The 25,918-nt window shown below is 29.6% G+C and overlaps 6 protein-coding genes and 1 non-coding gene across 8 annotated transcripts; 2 read left to right on the top strand and 5 right to left on the bottom strand.

Annotated features, from left to right (window-relative positions):
• Positions 1-56: 56 nt before the first annotated feature.
• On the bottom strand, positions 57-1,700 carry LOC118074745 (protein 60A-like). The gene has a single exon (XM_035096191.1). The coding sequence runs from the start codon at positions 1,281-1,283 to the stop codon at positions 90-92; it is 1,194 nt and encodes a 397-aa protein (XP_034952082.1). The 5' UTR covers positions 1,284-1,700; the 3' UTR covers positions 57-89.
• Ptr (Patched-related) lies at positions 1,697-10,917 on the bottom strand. Its single transcript, XM_035096188.1, has 9 exons — positions 10,391-10,917; positions 7,789-8,065; positions 6,833-7,043; positions 6,563-6,748; positions 6,133-6,476; positions 5,305-5,505; positions 5,063-5,194; positions 4,160-4,473; positions 1,697-3,426 (listed from the first exon to the last, which is right to left on the bottom strand). The coding sequence occupies exons 2-9, from the start codon at positions 8,063-8,065 to the stop codon at positions 1,981-1,983; spliced, it is 3,111 nt and encodes a 1,036-aa protein (XP_034952079.1). The 5' UTR covers positions 10,391-10,917; the 3' UTR covers positions 1,697-1,980.
• A 1,136-nt stretch (positions 10,918-12,053) lies between these two features.
• Positions 12,054-12,126, top strand: TRNAV-CAC (transfer RNA valine (anticodon CAC)). Its single transcript has one exon. It is a non-coding gene; the product is annotated as a tRNA-Val (tRNA).
• A 647-nt stretch (positions 12,127-12,773) lies between these two features.
• Positions 12,774-20,287, bottom strand: Rif1 (Rap1 interacting factor 1). The gene is made up of 4 exons (XM_035096135.1): positions 19,724-20,287; positions 19,441-19,665; positions 19,091-19,376; positions 12,774-19,022 (listed from the first exon to the last, which is right to left on the bottom strand). Exons 1-4 carry the CDS (start codon positions 19,819-19,821, stop codon positions 12,915-12,917), a joined length of 6,717 nt encoding a protein of 2,238 aa, XP_034952026.1. The 5' UTR covers positions 19,822-20,287; the 3' UTR covers positions 12,774-12,914.
• A 295-nt stretch (positions 20,288-20,582) lies between these two features.
• Positions 20,583-22,223, bottom strand: LOC118074914 (uncharacterized). Of its 2 annotated transcripts, none has more exons than XM_035096471.1 (4): positions 22,206-22,223; positions 21,954-22,142; positions 21,134-21,629; positions 20,583-21,051 (listed from the first exon to the last, which is right to left on the bottom strand). In XM_035096471.1, exons 3-4 carry the CDS (start codon positions 21,585-21,587, stop codon positions 20,669-20,671), a joined length of 837 nt encoding a protein of 278 aa, XP_034952362.1. In that variant the 5' UTR covers positions 21,588-21,629; positions 21,954-22,142; positions 22,206-22,223; the 3' UTR covers positions 20,583-20,668. The 2 variants fall into 2 exon arrangements, with proteins under 2 accessions (XP_034952362.1, XP_034952361.1); XM_035096470.1 differs by having other exon boundaries at positions 21,890-22,142.
• Positions 22,224-22,307: 84 nt separating this feature from the next.
• On the top strand, positions 22,308-23,140 carry Trs33 (trafficking protein particle complex subunit Trs33). The gene is made up of 2 exons (XM_035096472.1): positions 22,308-22,571; positions 22,661-23,140. The coding sequence occupies exons 1-2, from the start codon at positions 22,440-22,442 to the stop codon at positions 23,060-23,062; spliced, it is 534 nt and encodes a 177-aa protein (XP_034952363.1). The 5' UTR covers positions 22,308-22,439; the 3' UTR covers positions 23,063-23,140.
• A 42-nt stretch (positions 23,141-23,182) lies between these two features.
• On the bottom strand, positions 23,183-25,904 carry Cbs (Cystathionine beta-synthase). Its single transcript, XM_035096464.1, has 6 exons — positions 25,552-25,904; positions 25,240-25,349; positions 24,794-25,143; positions 24,288-24,541; positions 23,938-24,208; positions 23,183-23,811 (listed from the first exon to the last, which is right to left on the bottom strand). Exons 1-6 carry the CDS (start codon positions 25,629-25,631, stop codon positions 23,401-23,403), a joined length of 1,476 nt encoding a protein of 491 aa, XP_034952355.1. The 5' UTR covers positions 25,632-25,904; the 3' UTR covers positions 23,183-23,400.
• Positions 25,905-25,918: the final 14 nt, after the last annotated feature.

The following is a 25,918-nucleotide window of genomic DNA, read 5'->3' on the forward strand; positions in this document are numbered from 1 at the left end:
ATAAATTACTCAATTATTTACATCATAACTTCAAGGTTATATACAGGTAAAAATTTTTAATAAATAAGTTTATAAACATCATAAAACTATTAACGACAACCACATCCATCAACAACCATACTTGTGTACTTTTTGTAAACTACCCTATTTTCATTTTCGAAATAAAGTAATTGAATAGGTGACAGTTTTGTTGCAACACAACAAGGTTCAGGTACTTTGTCAGGATGAATTTTATGATACAATGATAAAGTAACTGCATAGTTAGTGGCATTTGCTGTCGTCGTTAAAGGAAAGGTACATTTACCATCACAAAAGTACATATCATATCCTTCTGGAGCAATAATCCATTCATGCCATTTAATATCTTTGAAATTCACATGATAATTTCTACGTTCACATTCACCAACGTATGTAGATACTGGTCGATTTAGCTGCCGATGAGTAAAAGTATCAACTGACAACGGTGCTGATCTTTTCAATCTTTTATTTCTGTAAATAATATCTTTTATTTTCATCCGAATCTTATTATTATTTATGTTTTTAAAATATCCTGTAATAAATGGTTGTTCCTCCTCCGCACCATCGAAACCAACAATCCCCATATTTTCAGCCTTCACCCTTTTGTTTTCACGTTCAGTAGGAAACGTAAGAACACGTATACCGCGATTTTCACGTGGATGCTCCAACCAACGACGAAAAGCACTTGTAATATTTAATGTAATCCAGCCTTCAAAATTGGCTGTTATTACAACTGAGGCAATTTCTTCAAATTGTTTTTCGTGAAATTTATCACGATAGACTTTGTCTACAACAATTTTGTGTGGACGAAGATGTTTTCTCCTTAATCCTTCAATTGATCTGTAGAGTCTCAATTCTCCATACAAAAAATCATTCTCTTTTGCTATTCCTGAGACATCGAACCACATCCTTCTGACTCTTTCCGGTTTTTCTCCGTCACTATGGGGCTGTTCAGCCATAAAACTGATAATTACATCACTTTTTGCTGTCATTCGACGATTTATATCCGAGACATTAAATTGATTCTTAGATGTTTGATCATTATAAATTTCAAGCATAAAATCTGGCGCAGATCTTTTACGCACTGGTGCCTTCGACTGAGAGTCTGATATTTCGGGAAATCCCATGAGCCTTAATATTTCTTGTTCGATAGTATGGTAATCGAAAGCATCAGCAACATATCTCACTCTATCTCGGCTCACACAACACTTAAAACAGTACAAGCTAAGTATACTTAAATAGATCAAGAAATTTTTATTATCCATGATGACAAAACAGCAACTATTTACTTTTACCAACTTGACGTTTCTCAAACACTTGTTCTGCTCTTCAAAGTTGTTAGTACTAAACTAAAATGAAATTATGACAACGTCTTCCTGACAGCTACCCCTCCATACTCTAAGTTCAACCCCTAAAAACTAGTCCAGCCCCCAGGTAGTTATGACCACCACTACCTGCTAACGAATTTTAAATGTGCGGGTACTTATTAGTGTCCAGTTCAAGATACCAGTATTTTTGGACTAATTGAAGGATTTCTAATTTTCATACTATAATATTTACATTATTATTTACTCATCAGTGAATTCATGTGAGATTAGGTGAGATGTTAAGTAAAAAACCATAATATAAATAGTTTACAGTATGTAAAATATATTTTCATAAATGGTAATGGCAATACCGTTCATATAAAAATTGTTTCAGCTCATTCACACAAATATTTATAAATATCATAATTATTGATTTGTTTGCTTTATAACCAAGTTACAAATAGTTCAAAAATGATTACAAATCAAGTTCACATCAACTGAATATAGCATAAATTATTTACGTACAATCAAAAACATTCTTTTATCATATATAAAAATTCATTATTCTATACTTTTTTTTACTTTTAATTGTTTATAAATTATTCAATAACACAAGTACAATTAATTAAAACAGTTGTACAATTGATAAAAAGTCCTAAAAATGCCTTTGATCATTCATGTAGCGTACTGGAGCATGATTAAGGTTGTGATAAGATTGGCTACGTCTATCTTCTTTCAAATCATTTGTCGGTCTCTGATACACTTGATAATAAATATACGGAATTGTTCGAACACCTTCACGATTTTCTGGCCGTGGGGGATCAACGTAACCAGGGTAATCAGGTCGAGGCGTTTGCTGAACATTTTGGACAACTTGGAATTGTGAAAGACTATGAAGAATTCCAACAGATCGTCGCCATCCATTGTAATGCCTATGAAACTTATCTCGTTCATCTTCTTTTTGGTTACGTTGCAATGATCCACTTTCTGTTGAATTACTATCTTCACTAGTACCAAGTCCCGGATCTCTATCTTCAAGACTAGTATTTTGAACTGACTTATTTATCGAAGTTTGATGATACAACAACGTAGGATGAGGTATAATAAATGGCAATGGAAGTTTGTTCATTTCATTTTTATCCAAGTCAGTACGTTTAGTTTCTTTATCTTCTTCCTTTTTATAGTTTGAGCAAGAACCAGGTCCAAAAATAGATAATAATACAGGTAATAAGAAAAGTCCGTGCATTGCACCAATAAATATTACTAAAAATACCATCTTGAAAAAGACTAGGAAAATATAAGTGCCAGCTAGAACTAGAGCAAGAAGTCCCAAGATAGTAGAAGCTGCGCCTTGAACAATTGGTAGGCCAAGACTGTAAAGACAATCTTTGACACGGTCATCAGGATGTTTTTCTTTAGAGCTCATGTAAGCATAACAGATGTGAGCGGTAAAATCAACGCTAAATCCAATACACATAATTAGGTTGATCATAGAAATGCTATCCAAATTCACATCCCACAAAGCCATATATCCAGCAACTCCAAGTTCAATGGAAATAATGCAAAAAGCAACCCATAAAGAGCAAAGAACATTTGGAATAAAGATGAAAGATATAAGCATCATAATCAAGGCACCAAATACCAAACATTGAATGCTTGTTGGTAAGACTAGTTCAAATTGATCGAAAAATACAAAATATGGATGAAACACTGTAGCATTTAAAGGAGATTCGTTGCAAATTCTTCTTAATTCTTTAACCATAGCCTTCGCCGGAATGGTTCCACTGACATTCACTGCTTGAATCAGGAAGCGGCTGGCAATAATGTGTTGTCCACTTGGATCAAATTTCACATCAAGTGAGTATGAACTTGATGGGGCCAACCAAAGTGCTTTCAAATTTTTTATAAAATCTTCTTCAGTTGAAATACTAATATTTAAATAATCTTCGTTGGACTTTACATAAGTAAGGAAACTTCGTAACCAACTTTCTGAGTAGATTGGATTGGTGATATACGGTGTTGCTTCCAACTCTCTCGTCAAGTTCTCCATTTGTGTTTGAATTAACGGATCACTGTAGTCATATTCCCCGGAAATGATTACCTAAAATAAATTAATTGTAATAAATTATCATGATCTCACAATAACATTAAAAAAAATATTAGAAATTTTGATTTGAAAGGTCTTTGATATGCTAATTATGATAAAGAAAATAAATTAAAACATTCACTACAATTGTAAGGAAAAGTTTTCGTTGCTTACAAAAATTTATTAACTTCTATAAATATAAATATCTTTTTGTGTTTACTTTCGTTTGTTTCTATTTTACTTTCAAACACTTTCTGTATAAAAATATGTAAATATATGTCGTTGACATCCTTTAAAATGTAAATGTTATGAAGTGAAAATAAATCTTGATAAAGACAGAGAAACTTGAAAACAAAAAATAAATTTAAAGAATAGAGCAAAAATGTTGTTTAATTATTTAAACTTTTTTGCTGCCAAATTTTAAAGTAATGACTCGATAAGTACATGTACATTCTTATTAAAAAATTATATATAATACTATTAGAATAAGTTTAATAGTTGCTCATATTGATCTCATTAAAATATGTGTATTGACAAATGTTAATCATTTAAAATAATATGAGTGGTTTTATCATTAATATCCGGACATTAAAAAAAAATACTGGAGAAAGTTGCTTGTTTAATACAAAATCGACACGTGACTAAATGACAAGTCAAATAAGACTTTTCCATTCAATTCATAAGTATACGTTCATCTTGGAGGTTGCAAAAGTGAAATTCACTTGTTCGAAAATATTATTTAACTTACCTGAATTCTATATGGAAATTCCTTAAAATATTCATCCTCGAGGTCGTAAAAAACAATGGAATAAGAGTCTTCTTTTGAAAGCTTGCGTCTTTCCAAACCTTCTTTAAGATTAGTTAATCCATAAAGAGCCCCCGCCAAATATAATCCAAATATAATAATGACTAGAGCTTTTACGAGTCGACAATTTAGTGCAGTTGCCAGATAATCACGGAACCATGTCATACATCCATGTTCGGGATTATCAAGTGGATTATCAGGATCCTCACGGTTGACTCCACCACTACAGAGAACACGATAGAACCATGATCGGTGTGCTATAATAAAAATTAATTATTTTTATAACAATGTTAAAATATATTATTATTATAGAAACAGGTAAGTATAATTTATAAGGTTTCAAAAGAGTGTATACACGATAAAACTTTCAAACGTCTCGACATCAGTCAGAACATCAATAAGGTCAACGCAAGAGCTGGAGAAAGTAATCCAATCTTTCTTACATAATTCGAATGTGATCTAACAAATTAGTGATACTTAAATACTTCGATACTGGAATAAAATGCAGAAGAAAAATCTGACATAATTTCGAAGTCCAGAGCATAAATATTATTCTAAAGTTAATGTGAAACAGAACTGTTTACATAAGCGTGAAATTGAATTTATAATTTAATTATCTAATTAATTTAATCTTAATAATTTAGAATTTCATTGTTTATTAATGAGAAATTTTATGATGAGGTCAAAAAAAATTTTTCAATTCTAGCTGACACAAGTTAAGAAGAAAGTAAAAGTTTTTGTTACCGAAAAAAAGCAAAATGATAATCGTATGTTTTTATGTAAGAAGAGACAGTCAGTTATAAAACAACATTTTTTTTGTACTCGAAATTGCTTGATTAAACTTACTCGACTTTGAGAGGGGACTGACTTTACAGCAGATTACACTGTGTCGGTTTTCTTGCTCACAATAGCCACTAATAGCGACACATCCGCTGAAGAACGTCAGATGAAACAGAAAAGTAAAAACAACTGCAAATCCTGTTGACATTAATAACAAAGAGGAAATTAATGTTATTATCATAACTATAACTATTATTTTGATTAAAATAAATTTTTTTTATCGTAGCTTTAATAAAAAAAAAATCTACCTGAATAAGTGCAGAATATTTGAATTGATGGAAATGGTGAAAAAATCCCAATGAAAAATGAGATAATATCAGTTACTGATGTTATTGTTATTGAAACAGCAGCTTCACTGAGTGTTACTGCCATTCTTTGAGGTACTGGATCTAAAATATTTGTTCTTCTCCACGCCGCCAACATCACGAAGGTATCATCAATGCCAATACCTGTAATAGAAATAAAAAAATATAATAATAAAACTGAATGTTGACTTAAAATTTTTCTAATTTTGATATATCAGTAATCAATAGTTTATGTGAAACGCGGAACTTGAATGAAATTTATGGGTTCGTCTACATCCTCAAACTCCGTCAATATTACAGACTGTTGCCATTTATTGCAAACTAATAAACTAGGTGTAGTTAGTCAAGTGTAGTAGGATATTGCAGTAAATACTTTTATAGAGAGTAAAATTTTGCAATGTATTTTATTTAAATAAAAAAAAGAAAAAAAATATTTTCAATTTAAATTCAACTAAATAATTACGTCATTTAATATTTCTATCGGATTTTATTTTTCATCACTACATTTATGATTATCAAATTGTAAATTGGAAGCGAATTAACGAATTTCATTTGATCCATATCATTCTACTCATAATAACTCAGGTATTTCCAAACCACACAATAACTGTCTAGTAAATTTCATTGTCAATCGCAACAATAGAATTATGCAAGTAACTGATCGTGCTGCAAATATTAATTGAGTGGTTGGCGCAAAGAATGTAGAAAAAATAATCATTGAAGAGGATAATTTTCATTACAAAATATTTTATTGTATCTAGAAAAACTTACCAATTATCAGAAAAGGTGCTGCAAGATTGATTCCAATGAAATCAATTCCCAGATACATACAGAGTCCAAAGGCTGAAATAAGTGCTAAAGCAGCGGAAATATTACCAAGAAGTCCAAGCCATGGTTTGCTTCGAACCCAATCAGTCATCATACAAGTAGCAATTGAGAATATACCCATAATTGCGAATGTACTAGAGAAATAAGGCACAACGGTTTTGGTGTTTGCTTCTAATTCAAGCTCCAAAGTCTTTGAGGCAAATCGAGCTATGCTAATATGTTTGAACATCCCACTGTCATCAGCTTTACCTACAGCATTCAAAAAGGCTTCTTCCCATGCTGAACCACTAATCATAATAAAACAATTAATTATTATTGTAATCATAGAAAGAAGAATAAAGAGAATATTTATTTAGAATATAAATTTCCGTACATGGCATCCTGCCGTTTTGTGTCAACAGCAATAAAGTATGCAAGTTGAAGTGATGGTACAGAATCAATGGTCAAGTCTTCTGTGAGGACACTCCCACCGAAATAAACGGGAAACAAATGGGTCTCCCAGGTCACTGGATTAAACATTATTGGAAAAGTCAAATTCAAAGTCCGGTTTTCCACATCTCTAGAAAAAGGATTATAAATTCAATTATGTATTCGTTGGGACTTTATTTCTATTTGCCATAGTGATTATTCCAACAATACTTACTCTATTATATGATCAAGATTCAGGATATTATTGTTGAAACAGCTATTAAGCCAACGAGCACAAAGCTGTTCGTAAGTGAAGATTTCACCCTCGTATGTGGTTGTTATATTTTTGACTAGACTGTCAAGTAATCGTAATTCATTCCATACAACTTTTCTTAGTAAAGTATTATGACCATCTTTCGGAATTATTATAACCCGACCAAATCGGCCTGAAAAAATAAAAAAAAAAAATTTAGTTGAGTAATAAAAAGAATGTACATATATTACGCAAACAAAAAATTAATATTTAATTACATTTAAAATAAATAATTAATTTTAGGTTGTTTTTTTTTTTGTAATATTTAACCATGTAGAATATTACATAATTTAAGTATAATATTTGTTTAAAAGAGATAAAGTTTAAATAAGAATTTTAATGAGTGTATAAGGAAATAAATAGTTGAATTTCCATCAAATATTTACTAAAAGAAAAACGAATAAATTATTTTTTTTAAAAGCACTACATCAACTCTATCAATTTATCAACTCTATTAAGAAATATTTAGCATTGAGACCAAACAGTAAGTTCCTAATAAATTTAATTTACTTCCTCATTCATTATGTTGATTGAACTTGAACAAGATTCGAAAAAATTTTATTTTTATTGCACAAGAAAATGAACGTATCATTTAGACATCATTAATATACTTTATAGTAATTCATTAACAACATAAAAGCGTTGATAAATTTTTAATTTATTGTTTCAAGTAAGATTTTTTTTGAAATGGAAACTTATTACGAAAATCTAACCATATATTTTCCAAACTGAATGCTATTTTTATTATGTAGTATTTCTCACCAAACTAACATGAGTCAAAGCACAGAGAAAAGAGTTTAGTTGAACAGGGAGGGGGTCTCCATGTAAAATTCTTGGAAAGTTAACACAACCAATATAACATAACCAATATAAATTACCTGGTCGAATAATTCGTCCAACATCAAAGTAATGACTGTAATTAACTTTAAAGTGTTGCTCCACAATTTGTCTTTCCAATTTTCCAGGCCCGTTTATGGGTGAAAATAAATACTCTGGATCAGTTTCATAATTAATTTTTTGATATCCAGTAACACATATACAGGCTAGTAAGACTGGAATAATAACAAAGTAGCCGGGATTGCGTCCAACAATTAATCCAACTTTATAAAAAATCCGATTTAAGAGATCGTCGACAAATGTTAAACTACAACGCATCTGTAATAAAAATAAACATGCATTTATAATTAACATATTTGAATGATGATGAATTTATAATTAAAAATTAGATAGTTATTTACATCTTGTAAAATCTTCGACGCAATTAAAGGGTAACCTTGATAAAACTATTCTAATACAATACATTTCAATCATCTATTGATAATATTGTTTATAAAATTACAATTCTAAGCTATAAATAATAACTGGTAAGTACTAATGCAAGTACCTTCTACATAATTTTCTTAGCCAAAAATTTTAAAATAATAATTGTAAAATTTTTTTTACACGTAGGATATACCAGATAAAGTTATTATAACTATAAATCAATAAAAAAAAAAATCAAAAACAGTTTACATAAAAGAGAAATTTTTGGAGAACTTTAGAATCTCATAAAACCTTTTTCCGCCACCAGATAATCAACAGAAATACGTAAGGTCAGGTATAATGAGTTATTCGGCAGTTTAAATCTGCTTTTGAAAGTTTGAAGGGGGAGGTAGCAGGTAAGAAATCATTATTTGCGGACAGACAGTGGTACTCTTAAAGATTTAGGTACAAAAGTACTATTAAATAAACGTTCATAAGTGCCAATTCATAGTTTTCCAATGGAAAACTTTGATCCGAGAAAGCATCTGGGAAAGGTTATACCTGCTTTCTCATTTATCTTCTCCAAAAAAGACTCTTAAGCCTTTGTTCTTATGGATGAACCAACTGACAGTTTTCAAGATATTTTCAACATTTACTGAGGTACCAATATAAGACTTACTTGCAGAATAAATATTAAAAAATATTATAATACGTTGTAAAATAAGCTGACATAAATATTATAGAAATTTTTTAGTTGACTGTCATAACGTACCAGCGTCGAATATCTACAAGCTTTATTAAACATGATTAATCTTAGTTGTTGAAAAAACATAAAAAATATTTAGATACCTCACAAGCCTAGTACATGTTTTATAGTCTCTATTTACTGATTCTCTCTAGCTCTTTCTTTTTTTTCTCCCTCTTGTAGAATAATAATAATTATTATTATTACACATAAGTATATGTACGAATGTGTTAAAAATGCAACAAGCGAGCTATTACATACATTTACATGATTATAGAAATCTGGACAACCTTGTCTTGATTTAGTAATCAAATGCTACTTTATTTCCATTTCATCTTGAATTGAACTTTGGTGTAGTTCTATCTATCAAGTGAATGACTTTATTTTGAAACCTATCAGATTCATTAGATTAAATGAATAATTATCAAATTAATAACAAATTTGTGCTTTTATTTATTAATTAGTTTATTTTTATATTAAATTAAAATATAAATACTTGAAATTATCGTATCACTAATAATGATACATTAAGACTATTTTTTATACAATATTTATTCAGGTCGTGTGCACAACAAGAGGTCGAGGATTTTCGTTGAAAAAATGATTAATTGTACGAGTAAAAGTGACCAAGTAATAAGAAGGAATGTTTATAAAATATAAATAAGGCAAAAAGGAAGAAATGGTGAATGCACAAAATAATGTTTTTTTGTTTGTATTCTAGAATTGTAGAGCTGTTTATGAGGAAGTAAAATATCAGTAAAAACATGTGCTATGAGAAATGAAAGTATAATATTTGACCATACACCAATATAATATTATATTGGAGACAGTTGCATGTACTTCAGCAACGTAATTTAAGCTATCGGATATGAAAATCGATTGATGCTAAAATGAATGGAGTTATCACTTATATCATCTCTTCCTGTATTCACAAGAGTACCTGCATGCTTACAAAGATGACGAACATTACCGGATGACGTTCGCTAGACGAAGTTGACAATGTAATATATTTTATCAATAGCTTGATCTCGTTTGGAATAAAAAATAATCATCAATTATATACATTTCAACATTAGTTGTTAAAATGACCCTCAGGAGCATATGACGTGAAAATATCTCGACACGAATCATGAAGCAAATTCTATGCGCGAAGAATTGAAATTGATGGCGCAACGATAAGGAGCAATAATCGTCGAGGAAATTCAATTCAATTTATCGACTAGAAAATTCGTCGTATCAATTTCACGTACTGGTTTCCTTAACATCTTCTCCAACACTAATTGAGAGATTATAGAAAAAATGATATGAGATTAATGAACTGTAATCTATACATAGACATGTTTTCATAAGTTCCCCTTTATGTTAAGCATAATTTAATAATTTATGGGTCTCCATTGGTCAATTTATCAACTACACACTATTAATACAGGATTTAAAAAATATTTATAAATAATATGCCGCTTTTAAACAAGTTTAAAATTAAAAAAATTTACCTTGATCTTACAAACACAAAAATTTGATGAATAAAGAATTTCCTAGAGAATGATCTTCGTTTTAACAGGTAACTTGAAATTTTTGTTTATAACTTATGTCAAAGTTGTTTTTTTTAATGTTTTAACGATTAGTTGAACTGTGCACGTCATATTATTGTCAACACTAATAATAACTCAGTTACTATTGAGTAGATAATAAAAAAATTATGCACATATTTATTTCAATAATGATATATTTATTTTAAACTTGATTTGGAGTTTCTTCAAATCTCAGTAAATTTATTGAAATAAAATTATAACAAATTTTTAATGCCTAAAAGTAATAAATTTTAATTAATAAAACGTACATTTTTTCAGAAAACAGAAAAAACTAAAACGCGGAAATAAATAAACCACCAACCAGAACAAAATTTCGAACGGCACTGAAACGGAGCGCACAGTTAAACAGCTCTTGGCCCTCGGACTTTCAAGCTGTTTCGAGAATAGAGACACTACACTAAATACATTACTCAGAGGATTTGAGAATCACAGGCGGATATGAGTGGTGGCTGTTTAGCAGTAGTGGGACAGAGAGTGAAGAGCTATACCAACTACCGAAGGGAAAATCGTAAAAAAGATAAGTTTAAAGTACTCATATATGCCATTTAAATAACATCGCTGATGATATTTATGAATAGTATTTATTTCCGGAAATCTAGGTCTCCAACTGTCATCTGATAACCTCGTTGAAACAAAACAAAATTATCAAATGGAAATTCTTGTCAATTTTTTATTATAGAAAATACTTGACTTAAATATTAAATAATTTCCGTAAATTTGGGTCTCCATTTATTTGATAACCTTTTTTATTAATGTAACAATAAAATATGATTAGATAAAAAGTCAGTTAGAGGTGCTATTATAGAAAGTATTCAGCTTTGATTAAAAAATAATTAGAATATTGCTTCATCTTGATTAGTTACTTATTGAGATCATTAAGTAACGTAGTTATAAAGATGACAAGTATGTGTGTGGCATGACCTGTGGTTGAATAGTAAGATTGATGTATACTTGAAGGACATGGATCCTTGAAACAAGTAGTTCATAAGCTCGGCCCATTATTATTCGTCCTTACGCAATTATTTAGGACTTTGTAATTGTTGCTATTTTTTTTTAATAATCTTCTAGTATGGATGTCAACTCGTTTACTCAACATCTATTTCTTCCATTTATTATGTCATACAAATTCTTCGAGGCAACCATAAAATAGAAAGATTTAATTTTTTTTTCTTTTAATTTATATTTTCTTATGGTTTTTACAGTAATATCATATGATTTAAAGTCCCAATTCAGCAAGCAAATAAAAATTAAACATTGATATTATTTGAAACATAATCTTGTGACAGTGTTGTCTGTATATCCCGTAAATATTCCATTTAAAGTTGATGGCTAGATTGTTGGTAGTTGATGGTCAGTCTCGATTCACATATAATATCAGACCAGTTAGTTTGAGTCATTCGAGTTAAGTATATTTATTTCTCTTTGTTGTGTCTCATCTTACAATTGTTTTTTTTTTTTTTATTGATAAATTGTCGCCCACTGAAAAATTAAATCTGTTACAAACGAGCTTCTAAGACATTATTTGCTTTGATCAAATTATATTATTTTTTGCACTTCATCAACTGTTTCCGTAGTGTAGTGGTTATCACGTGTGCTTCACACGCACAAGGGCCCCGGTTCGATCCCGGGCGGAAACAAATGTAATTTTTTTAGATCTTATCTATTAATCACTGATAATTTTTATAATTATAGTAAAATTTACAAATTAGCGATTCTATAAAAAATGATTCAGGCCTTGACAATAAATATTGAAATATCAACGTGACTGGAGCTTCTTAAATTTAAGTTTATAAAATGGCAATTAGAGAAAGATCAATTATCTATTTAACTTTCACTGGATCGATGAATGGCTTAGGTGAAAGTCAAGAATATAACTGATTATCATAAATGTTACGTCAGTCATGGTTACATACTACATTCAGCAGTAAATTTTTCTTGTCATTGGTACAGTAAATTACTGGACAAAGTTTACTTATTTCATTAAAACATCACAATAATATATAGAAAATCATTTTATTATCAAGTACAGATAATAGTTACATGACAGACCTATTTAAAGACTATAAAAATTTTTATACTAGTTTTTTTTTTTTTTATAATAAAGAATTTAATTATTTTTATTGATTGTGATTCGTGAACAAGTTGATTAATTGTTGAATATTTTTACTTAGTTTCAGTATAGATTGTAATATTTATAATGTAAGTATATATACAAATTATAAACCTACATGATTAGTACAAAAATTCATTTTTCATTGACTTAATCATGAAAATTATCGTCATACAAAGTAATCAATAATTACGTTTTTTCATTCAAAATACGAAAAATGTTTATGATGATTTATTATATTATAATATCCTACATAATACAATTTATCAGTAAAATTATAACATATAATAATACTACTTGTTTTCATCATCAGTTCTACGAAGCCGGATTTTTTTTTTTCAAATCTTCTGCAATAATATCAGCCCATTCGATTGCTGGTAATTGAGTACTAATAGCTTCGTAAATACTCAGTAAATCTTTTTTTGGTATTTTTTCGTCCTTCACATAAGACACTATGTAATCAGGAGTCAAATATCTTTTAAGAACCTTGTGTCTAATGTTGGGTGATTGTTTTTCCAAAACTTCTAAAACTCTTTCATGATTGTTTCTTTTTATTCCATTTTCAAGCACCAAATTTGAATCAAGTTCATCTAAAAGTTCTTCTAACATCACTTGAGTCTCTACAGTTTGAGTGTTAGTAAATACAGATGAATCAGTTGAGACACCAATTGAAACTTTTTGCACAGGTGATTCTTGAATTTGATTAATTAACTCTGTGGAAGTTTTCTTTGGTGGTGAAATAGATGTGTCTAATATTATTGAACCATAAGATCCAGAAACTTTGTCAGGAGTTTGGTTAGTCAGAACTTCTGTGATATTTAAATCATCACTTGGCTGGACTGAAGGTGTTAGTGAAGATATATCAACACTGTCATTAAAACTTGGAGATTCTTTAGTTTCATTAACAATTTCTAAATTATTTGTATATTTTTGTTTCGACTTAAGAGATCTTGAGAATTCATCAAGTATTTTTTTGACATAGTTCACCTTTGAATTTTTATTCAGAGGAATTTGAATTACATCTTGTTCTGTTAACCGTGCTAGATCTCCAATAGTATTGATATGTTTCGTGTTAAAATATTTAATTAAATTTTTCTTCCACAATGGATTGACTAAATGGGGAATAATCATTTCTATTGGCATTTCACAGTCCAATAATTCAGAATAAATGTAGTCTTTTTCATTTACTGATTCAGATTTCAATGACACATGAGTACTCTGTATAGAGCCTTGACTTAAGAATACAGAATCTGTTAATGGTAAAGTATCACATTCGGCTAAATTGTCGATAACAACATTTGAAGAATTTAATTTTATTGATTTGTTCTCTAAATCGTCAGAGTTAGCAGTTAAATTACTAATATTTTGAATATCAACCGTGTCTTCTAGAGCCTCTGACTCTTTTTCCTCAATAGATCCATTAATTATCTTCATAATAGTTGAGTCATTATTATCTTTACCATTTGATTTTTTTGTATCTCTCTTTTCATCTTCATGAAAAACATCTTGTTGTGTCGTTGATACCTCTATAGAAATGTCTGGTTGATTTTCAGTGACAAGATCATTTATTAATTCATTATCATTATTGTTCAGTCCCTTAATTAGATGTAGTGAATTATCAGTAAAATTGAAATCAACTTCCATAGGACCTACAATTGATTCTTCGATATCTTTATATTGTTCTTCCATAGTAATTGAAATATTAGTAAAATCGATATCTTTTTGATCTTGATTATCAACCTCATTTCCATTTGAAAAATCATTTTGTTTGTCAGTCGGAATTTCAATTATCTTCCACTTCAGCTGCCGTGATCGATAAGGAGTTCCCTTTCTAACTGGAAAACTGTAGGAAGACCCAAGTTTTGATTTCGAAGGTGACATATCACTAATAATTTCATATCCCATTTGTTTAGATACTGGAGGATCAGCAAAACTAACTCTTTTTCTCTTATGTGTTGGTGTCGTATCAATATCAGGATCTAATAAAGCCTGTCGTTGTTTTTTAAGAATACTTGAACTTGGAGAAGCGGTCAATGATGGAGGATTGGCGCTGGACCATTCTAAAATAGGTAGTTCTTTCTCAAATGAAATACTTGAATCTTCTTTCATTTCTGTATAATCATGATCATAGAGTTTATTTATTTTCTTCGCGGACTTTTCCATTTTAGGTGAAATTTTTTCTCCATCATTTTTCAAATTACAAAACAATTTAGGAGGTGGCGATGAACAATTCCCTGCCTTCATATTGTTAAAAATCTTTTCCTGGCGATGTCCAATAGGACTTGACATTCGTTCAGAGTCTTTAAATAATCCTAACGTTTCCTTTTTCATACCTAAAGTATCAATTTCTTTATCAAAATTCATTTCTTTAGTTGTTTCTTGTTCATTTTTTTCTTCTTCAGCTTCACCAGAAAGTTTTCCTAATTTACTTTTTTCTCCAATCACCTGCTTGGTTACTAAGTTTAACATATGCGCTGCTCGACCATTAGAAGAATAATTTTTAAATTTTAGCTTACTTTTTTCCTTAGGCGATAAATAAGGAATAATAATGTTTTTTTTATTATTTTCCTTTGATTTTAGAATATACATTTTTGGTTCTAGAGACTTACTTATAAGGACCTCCTCAGACGGTAATTCTTTAGATTGATGAGTCTTTATATTCTCAGAAGAGCTAGATTTAGTTGATGAAGTCGTCAGTAATGGACTGTGTTGTAAGTCTTTTCTTGCTGATGGTAATGGAGATATGTCACTTTTGTCATTAGTTATAATTAATTTTTTATCATTTTTCTTTAATGAATTTTCGATTAAAGAACTTTCTTGAGAACTTTCTATTACTTCGTCTTCTAGTGTCATTTGTTGTTTATCAGTGGTTACAATTGTTGAAATTTCTGTTGGTGAACTAGAAATTTTCATGCCATTTTCGATATGATTGTTAATTGATTTTTCATTACTGTCATCTTTCTCTAAAAAACTCTTATCGGAATCTTTTTCACTGTCTGTAAATTCTTTACCATCTTCATTATTTTTTAGAATAACAGTTTCACTTTTTGAATGTTCAATAGATTCATTTTTAGATTGTTGATTACTTTTACTATCTCTTCGCCTTCGTTTATTTAATAATTCATGATTGGGTTCATTTAAAAGTTCATGTTTATCAACTTTAATGTTCTTCTGTCTCGATTTATTTTCTGTAGAATGTCTTTTTGTAGTTGTATCATAGACATAATCGTCACTTGGCTTAGATCTTAATTTACTAGTCATTTTGCTGTCGAAAACCATATCGATTTTTAGCCTCGAAATTTCTTTTTTTGTACGCTTAGGTAAATTAGGATCATCTGGCAAATTAACTGTATCGTCTTGGTTACCTATCTTAGCTAATTGCATTTGATTTTCATTGGAATCAACCGGTATTATTGTATGTCGTCGACGTTTAGCAGTTAATTCTCTGTCAGAGTCTTCATCAGCAGTTTTTCTTTTAATTCCTTTTGTATTATTTGTTGTAACAGCATCTAATTCAGTTGAAATTTTATCATTTAATTTTGAAGATCTTGTTCTTACTCTTGGTAATTGTAGTTCTTCAGACTTTCGATGTGATTCAGTAAAGGTGTTACTTGTACGACGTCCAGAACGGCGTGTAATTCCTTTTACTTGATGTTGATTATTATTAGTAGGATCATTATCATCAGGAAATTCTTCACGAGATTCAAAGTTTAATTTTTTTGCAACATTTTCAGGCACTTGATTATTTTCATTATTTTTATCTATATCACTATCACCACCCTCTGGATTTATTTCGTCATGTTTTTCGTCTATTACTTGAGTATCATTATTCACTTTATCTGCATTCGAGCAAGTCATTTTAGGTAAATAATTCATATAAGAAATTTTATCACCACTTAAATCTGTTGTGATATCATTTTTATTTTCTTTATTAGCATCATTATCAACCGAAGTAACTTTAGTTTCCAAATTAGTTCCCTTATCTTTAAACCAATTTTCTAACTCTTGAGTATTACAAGATCCAGATTGTGATAAATCGTTGTACATGGCAGGAATATCATCTTTGTGTTGTTTAAAGCATTCTTTTTGATGTTCTGTTAAAAGATTAACATTAACTTTAATTTCATTATTGATAACTACATATTCCTGTGAATCCGGTTCAGGTGGCGGAGGCATTATTTTCTTGCCCTTATCTTTCTTAGTAGATACTACTTTGGAGCTTGTAAATTGTCGATTAAAGAAACTACCAATAACTTTAACTGGTTTAGTAATATTGACAACAGTGTCATTCTTCACTTCACGTGAAATTTTTTTTGTGTTCATCATTTTCTTAGCTTCACTTTCAATATTTTCTAATAAATCTCTGGATTTGTCATCAAGATCTTTCTTGATATCAATAAGAGACAAAGTTTCAGATGCTATTTCAGCGTTTGCATGAAGCAAACCAAGTTTAATTGTCTCTCGATATAAATTTAAAAAATTGAAAGTTAACATTTTAAAAAGACCTCGAAAAATAAGTACTACAGTTTCCCAAGTATTAATAATCTCTTTCTGGATACTTTCTGGAGCTTTGATTTTCAACATATTTTCAATAGTAGAATTTATAATGCCCAAATAAATTATAATTTTCTCTTGATTTAATCCATACACAGTAATAATAAATGAAGATATTGCTTTTAACGTATATTCAATTTCTGAACTATTTTTTATAAAAGATAAAGCTGTTGAAGTCACATCTCGTAAAAGAATTACAATTGGAGGTATTGATTCTTGTTTTAGAAGCTCTCCATAGTGAATTGTACTCATTAATGTACTTAAACAATGAGAAATAAAAATATAACATTTAGGTTCTTGTAATAAACAATTGGACATCATTTCTGATACATTGTTGAGAATTTCATTAAATTTTACAGTTGTAATTAAATCTGCTTGCATATTAAATTCTTTATATAATTCTCGCCATATTTTTACTATTTTTGGCAGTTGATCTGAAGTGTTAAAGCACACATTTTTCAATGGAAAAGAAATTAATGTTAAAACAGTTTCAAAATTATGCGATGTTGTAGTATTTTCATTTATTTTCTGATTATCAGAAATATATTTAGTGATAGATTCAGCAAGCATGCACCATAATTCAACAATGAAACAGTCATTTGCTTGACATTCAATTGCTATCTGCATTTGATTAGTCAGAGCTTTTAATAATATTAAGACATTAGGATTATAGATTGTCATATTTTCAGCTTTTATTCCATAACATACGAGAAGTTTTATGTCACTCCAATGTATTTTCTCTATCTTAACCAAAAGTTTGGGTAATAAAATCTTTGTCAATAAATCAATCAATGTTGTATCACGATGCATAAAACTTTCAGGTGCTTTAATAAGTTCTGGAAGAATAATATTTAGTAGTAAATTGCTTATTAATGATGAATCTTCAAGATGATTGATTATCTCTCCAATAACCAAAATCAATTCTTTATTTAGTTTTATTTTTATATCTGAATTCGCTTGTTGAATATATTTCATGAGATTTAGCCACAAAATTTTATTTAAATTTATTTTCTTTTCCTCATTTTGATCTTCTAGATTACTAATAATCAATACGGCTTCTCCGACACTATGTACAAAACTTTTATAATTTTTTTCAAAAAGAGAATTTGTTACTGCATAGGGAATTTTTTCATCCAATACTAAAGATACTTCACGACGTTCTTTCTCATCAACAACTAATAACTGAAGCAATGCGTCTACTGCATACACTCTAGCTTTTATAAATCTTTTTCCTGCAGACGCTAAGTCACACTTGGTGGAGAGTAGTGGTGTTTCTCCTAGTGGTCCAAAACAAAAATTCAAAAATTGAAATATCACTTCATTTGAGAATGTTTCAAGATATGGATACAACTTGACAATCAAATGCCACCACACTTCAAGTTTTGTCACAGCAATGGTCTCTGTTTTGCTATTTTTGGAGTTCAATGGTATACACAATAATTTAATACGCCTTGCCACTACAAAATGCGTTGGGTTAGATGCAAAAATATTAATTAAAGATTTCCATGATATGAAAGCTTGATGACGAATCGTCATGTCGTTCGATTTGAATGCTTTTTCTTCAACAAGAAGTAAATCATTTATTAAATCAGCACCATGGAATAAATCAGCACCAACTATTTCAAGACTGAAACACCACAGATAACACCAGTCTGACTGTTTAGCTTTTACTAATGATAACATTCGAATACAATAATGTTTTTGTAAATCACATTTATATAAATCCAGAGCTTTCTTATGCTGTTCTCGAATATATTCTTCAAAATAAATCCTCACAGCTCTGTTTAGCAATTTAAGAGCAAAAGTTCGTTGTTTTTTGTGACCCATATAAGTAAGAGGTATTACTTTTTCAAAAATAAGCAAGTGAAACTGTAAAAAAAATGTAAGTAAAAAATTTTGATAAGTATGTAAAATCTTTTTCAAAATTATTTTTATACCTGCTCAATATGAAAATTAGAATCGGCTATAGCAAGCCCATAAATTCTTACTAAGTAATCTAAACAATTTAGTACTAATTGATCTTCCAAATCGGTCGGACTTTTTTCTTCAGCTTTCAACAACAACTGGATATCATCAATGCATGCTGATGGTTTTAACCATTCCATTGTTTCTGGAGTGGCAGCTTTTAAACAATCTTCCAAGTACTTTACAGTAAAATAATCCTTTGAGATCCTTAATATAACATCATCATTCAATGTCTTTAAAAATTTGAAAATTTTTAGCCTGTAATTAATAATATTTGATAAATTTTACTATCAAAAAATAGCTAGTAATTATGTTTTATTACCTTTTATTTCTATCAATTTTCGAAATAATTTCGAAAAAATTAATTTCGCATGTCATGTCTTTCAGTATTTTTTCTAAAGCTTGTTCAGCCGTTTGATCACTTTTAAGTAAGTCTTTATTTTTTTTGGAGTCATCATCCTTTATAACAAAGTCGACTAATAATTGACATAATTCGAGATGTTGAGTACTATTCATTGTTTTTAGAAGATTCATTCTCCCAATATCACTATAAAAAAAAACAATTAAACAAACACTGTCAAGAAATATATAAAAAATATTCATACCTATTAATGTAGGTTAGAATTGCAACCGTATCATTTACTGAGTTGTTGCTACGAAGTTTATCCAAGACTTCAATAATATTATATGAAGTCAAAGTCATATTCGTAAAATAATGATTAAAAATTTTTCAACAATGCATTTATTATTCTTGATATAACACTGTGTATATTTGTACTTGTACTGCTCCAAAAATGATTTTTAAAGAATACAAACTTTCAAATATTCCACTTACACTATTTTAATTGCATTCTTTAGAAAATTATAATAGCACGATTTAGTTTCAATGGCGTGATAAATAATTACAAAACGGTTTGCTAAGAACAGTACAATTTGGCGCGTTTTCTATGTAAAGAAGACACGGGTAGACGCGCGGTAATCGATATACGGTTCTCAACTTATGAACACTTCTGAGAATACTGAAATGTGAGTTTACACAAAGATCTATTTATAAACAACTGGTAAGGATAGATGCTGTTTGTAAAAGATTCAAAAACGATTGTAAACAGAGAAGAGAAACGAATATCTCTATTTTTTAATTGTATGGGTTTTCCATTTAGATAACACAAGTGCAATTGTGTGTTTTTTTTTTATCTAGTAATAAAATTAATTCTATTTTGAGGAGCCAGAGGACACACTAGAGTCCCTTTAAGACAGAGTCTGGCACGATAGGGTCAGGCAGGACTAAAGTCACCTAAGTTCTCATGGGACTTTAGGCAGGAATCGAGCAATATGGCGTCGTCTTGCCAGACTCTGTCTTGAGGGACTTTAATATACACTGAGCGACACAAATGGTGTCTGATATTTTTAAAAATGCGCGCCAAGTATTTAGAATAGATTAAATATTAATAAAAAATTAATAAATTTGCATCCTCTTTCTATATTTATCATCTGTATACAGATAAATAATATATTTACAATTCTATGTGTAATTTTGTTTGAAAAAGAACTTACTCAGAATTCTGCGATTCTGTGACGATAGTTTCTCTGTCATTTCGATTTTTTTTTGCCGTGTACATCTGTTGCTCGGTCCTCTTTCTGCTCACACTAAATTTATTGTTCCCTTCGACTCCTTGCTTCTCGTCCCTTCGCTTTTGCCAGTTTTGTGCTGTTTTTTTCATATTCCTTCTCGTCTCTGATTTATTTGTATTGAAAAGGAATTTATGTTTTTTTGGCATTAGTTTCTTTTTGTAAAAATTCTGTACATATATGTCCTGCAATTCTTCAGAAATCGACGTTATGTTATACTCGATTTTCGCTAGTTCATAAAAACGAACTATCGAACCATAAAAATTTCCCTCCACAAAAAGCAGACCTTTGTCCGATATAGATGCTAGAAAATAAACAATGAATTCAGAAATATAGAAAAATTCATTTTCGGTATTTAAATATAAACCATTCTGTTAGATACTTACGGAAGAAACATTTTACCATCCACTTGATACCCATATACTTTACTTGTGACATCGACAGGACGTTCAGTTTCTTCCCTCTGTCATGATACTTTTTTAACACAGTGTCCAGGACATTCTGAACAACTGCATGATTTATTGAGGATGGTAATATTTTCTTTGAAAATATGTCCTCTCGATGTCGCTCAAATTCTATGAAGACATCAGTTTGCAATCTCTGAAGCGAGCAAGGAGGATATACCATTGTTTCAGCTTCAGAACGTTGCTTATCAACGTCTTCAACGATTTCTAGTGCCCACTCATTTAATATATCTTCTAACACGGGAATATTTTTAGAGCGATTTTTTTCCGCTGAGTAAACTGTCACAATTAACTTTTGAATTTGTTCCTTGCTGGCTTTTTTTTCTTTGATGGCAACGTATAACTCCTGATCCTTCGCAATTTCATTCAGAATCATGGCATATTTTACGGGATTGTTTTTCAGCTTCTGATTAGCTTTCTGCAATGAATTTTTTTTCTTTTAAAATACGGAAATTGTAATGTGGAAAATCAGCATGGAAAAAAATAAATACAGAAACATAAACAAAGTTACATGCGCAACTGTAAATATGAAAAATAAATGAAGAAAAAAATGGTGAATCCATTCTATGCCCAAATAACCAATTTAACATACGTTGATTTGGTTAATAGGGTGTATTATTGTGCAATATTAACATTTTGTCAACAAAAAAAAATAGATTAAAATAAAATACGACTTACTAAATGAGGATGTTTCATCGTATCCAAAAAACTAATGTCAATCATTTTTTCAATTAACACTTACAAATATACTTATTCCATCCGATTTTTGTAGTTTTATTTGAAGTTATACATGTGATTTCCTATGTCCTCCAATATCAATTTGAGACAACATTTGTGTGGCGTATTATGGTAGTAGATACATACATTCGGATTTCATAAATTACCACACTGATATTAGGGCAGTGCTGTGTCTCAGTAATAACAAAAATTCCTAAATTATGGTAATTTCTAGTAACATTTTTTTAAATTAATTATCTCTTTAGGATAGACCTACATGAGTAAATATTTCGCGATATGTAGTAATTTTATAAACGTTATTCCATGTCAGCCTTTAACATCATGTGATAGTAATAGCCAATCAAATCAAATGACTCAAATTTTCAATGTGGTGGTCAACATAGAAGCCAGTATATATATACATAGTTTTCTTCAATATGGTTGCTCTCATCGTTTTTATGTAAAAGAAAGGAAAAAACTGGAGGCAAAAAAGAGTTTTGCTAAATTAATAATGAAGCCTCAAATATCAGATTTAAAATCGCATACAAGTGGATCATCAGGAGAAGCTGATGAATCTCTATTCGAATATTTACATGCTGAAATAATGAACTATGTTGTTAGTAAAAATGTTCCAATGAATAAAGTAAGAATAATTAAATCCATAGTAAATGTAATTCAGTTTTATAATTACTTTTATTAACATTTATGTTTAATTTTTTATTTTTGTTAAAGGACGGTGAAGAAAATTTAACACGATTAGAGCACATGGGATTTTATGTTGGATATCGTATTATTGAACGAATAACACGTGAATGGCCACGATTTAAAGAAGAATTGGACATGATCAAATTCATTTGCACTGATTTTTGGCCACCTTTGTTTCAAAAACCAATAGATAATTTGAAAACTAACCACCAAGGTATATATGTATTACAAGATAATGAATTTAGATTGCTCAAAAGACTTGGAAATAATGATAGTAAGCAATATTTATGTGAAAGTCCACGATTAATCGCGTTTACATGTGGATTATTGCGTGGTAGTTTAGCTAATCTTGGTATTGTAAGTATCGTAAAAGCAGAAATGACATCACTACCTAGCTGCAAATTTCATGTTGAAGTACAAAGAGTTTAACTTATTTTGTAAATAAATTTTTTATTATAATAGGAAAATATTTATAAATACAAATAATAATAACAATAACAATCATAATTAAGTTTTAATATTTTTTGGAGAATGAAGATTCCTATAGTGTTCATGTTATTAATTTTTTTTTTATTTTTAATAAGCTTAATATAAACATTTATTTTCACTCGAATACATATGTAATTAATCGTCATTAGTGCTGATAATTTTTAAATGAGATCCATACCCTTTCCGTGATTCAAGCTGTAAGAAAATATCAAACAATAAATTGATAAAAAATGGAATATCTCCATAAAAATATTTATCTTAAATCAAGTTCGTCACAGTTAATTAATAATGTCAAAAATGTTTTTCTGTGTAATAATGCCTATAAATTTATCGTCAGTAACCATTTCTTCGACAATAACAACAAATAATTCTTCTTCAAGAACTTTTACAACCCGTCCGACCGTTGCAGTATTCGGTATTTGATAAAACTGTTTAATCATAACATCATCAATTTTATCAGACCACTGAACTGTGGAATTTAAAATTCCTGATCTAATTGACTGTAAAGTAATGTAGCCTTTAACTTTATTATTATCAACAATTAATAGAAATTCCGTTCCTCCAGCATTGATTTTGTCATATGCCTCTTTGCAAGTAATATTCGATGGCAATGTATCAGGATTAATTATCATATCTTTACTAATTGTATTATTCCACCAATTTTCTTTTCCTTCAGGCGCTGGTAGAGTCTAAAAGAATAACTTATTTATAGAATATGTTCAATGACAACAAATAGAATAAATTATTACATCATTCAATTATTATGACTACTCAAAATAACCATCTGAAGTTTATAAATACAGGAAATCAATTACCATATATCCTCGTGCTACCATCCAAGTATCAGAAACAAATTTAGTCATGTAATTACGAATTCCATCAGGAAGTAAAACAACAACTCTCTTATCAGCGGAAAGACTTTTAGCAAATTTAAGAGCTGACACTACAGCGGAGCCACTGCTACCACCACATAATAGTCCTTCTTCTTTAATTAACTCACGTGCCATATTAAACGATTCAGAATCGCTACATTTAATCCATTCATCAATGACATTATGATCCAACACCGTTGGTATAAAATCATACCTGCCAAAAATATTCAAGACTCAAATGTTATGTAAATTATAATTAAAAATGAAAAATTTAGTTTTTCGAATAAACTTACCCGACACCTTCAACGTCGTAAAACGTTTTCTTAAGATCATCTGTTACAGCTGGCTCAGCTAAAATGCTACCAACTGGATCAATAGCTATTAACTTTGTTTTTGGAGATAATTCCCGAAGTCGACGACCTATTCCAGTAATGGTACCGCCAGTACCTGCACCAGCTACAAAATAATCTATTTTTCCTTCAGTTTGTTGCCAAATTTCTTCAGCAGTTTGATCATAATGTGCCAATGGATTTCCAGAGTTAATATACTAAAAAAACAACGCAATAATACTCTTTAAAGATTCATTATTAGTTAGTCATCAAATAGTTTCTTTCACTAGATATGAATAAATTAACTTGAAGGACAAATTATATATATACACAATATAAGTTGAAAACAATTTGGATATGTTAATAATATTTAATTTTAATATATATTTTATAAGTATTTTAACAATTTTTTTTTTAGTTTGATTGATAATAAGATTGATTAAATATTTGTAACAATTAATATTCATTACTTGGTTCAAAATTATGCTGTTTGGAATCTCACGGCGAAGTCGCTCGGCAACACTGATATGACTTTCAGGACTATCCCATGCAGCTTCTGTTGGAGTTCTTATTATTTCAGCGCCCAAAATTCGTAATGTGTATAATTTTTCATTAGACATTTTTTGAGGCATTACAATTATACATCGATAACCTCGAGCTGCTGCAGCCATAGCCAATCCAATTCCAGTATTTCCACTGGTTGGTTCAATTATTGTATAACCAGGCTTTAAAAATCCTTTTTCCTCAGCATCTTGAATCATTCGATATGCTATACGATCCTTGACGGATCCTCCAGGATTAAGATATTCGCATTTAGCAACTAAAATAGAATATATATAGACGTTTTTAAAAATAATTCAATTTTAAATAAACTTCATTTCAAATACATGAATCTTCATTTATAGATATTTCTTACAAATTTCACATTGTACTCCATGGTTCCGGGGTACTTTGTTAAGTTTCACCATCGGAGTTTGTCCGATAAGCTCCAAAATGTTGGGTTGTACTTTCTTTCTGTCATTGAATCTATAAAAATAAATTAATTTAAAGAGGTCATAAGTGTTAATTTATACAAGAGCAGAAAGAATAGTAATTTTAGCAATTGATTTAATTCCCAAAGAATGTATAATAATTTTTTATTATTCTTTAACAATCATTTGAATATGTATTATTTATTTAATCATAAAAACGACCTACAACGCATGTATTTTAATTTGATAAAACTTACACATTACGACGAATATGTGGATTATTGCCATTGGGTGTCCACGTGCAGCGACTTGGAGCATTGGATGGATGATCTTCCATATTTTTAATTTTTAATTTGACTTTTTATTATAAAAAAAATTTATAAAATATACAAAAAATATGTATTTGAGTTTAAATTGTTAATGTTTTGTTAAAATAAATGTACTTGAATTATTTAATTTTTCGATTGCCAATATGTTTTTATGTATATACGATTAGAACAGCTAAATAAATTCTTGATTGATAACTACTGTGAATTCCTACGGACTACTGAAGTATACATGTGTTGAAGATATTGAATCATGTGGAATAGAGCAACAGCCGCCCTACTGAATCTCCAGTAGCGG

This window comes from Chelonus insularis, unplaced genomic scaffold (assembly GCF_013357705.1).
Source record: "Chelonus insularis isolate UGA/USDA-ARS -01 unplaced genomic scaffold, ASM1335770v1 contig_139_pilon, whole genome shotgun sequence".
NCBI lineage: Eukaryota > Metazoa > Arthropoda > Insecta > Hymenoptera > Braconidae > Chelonus > Chelonus insularis.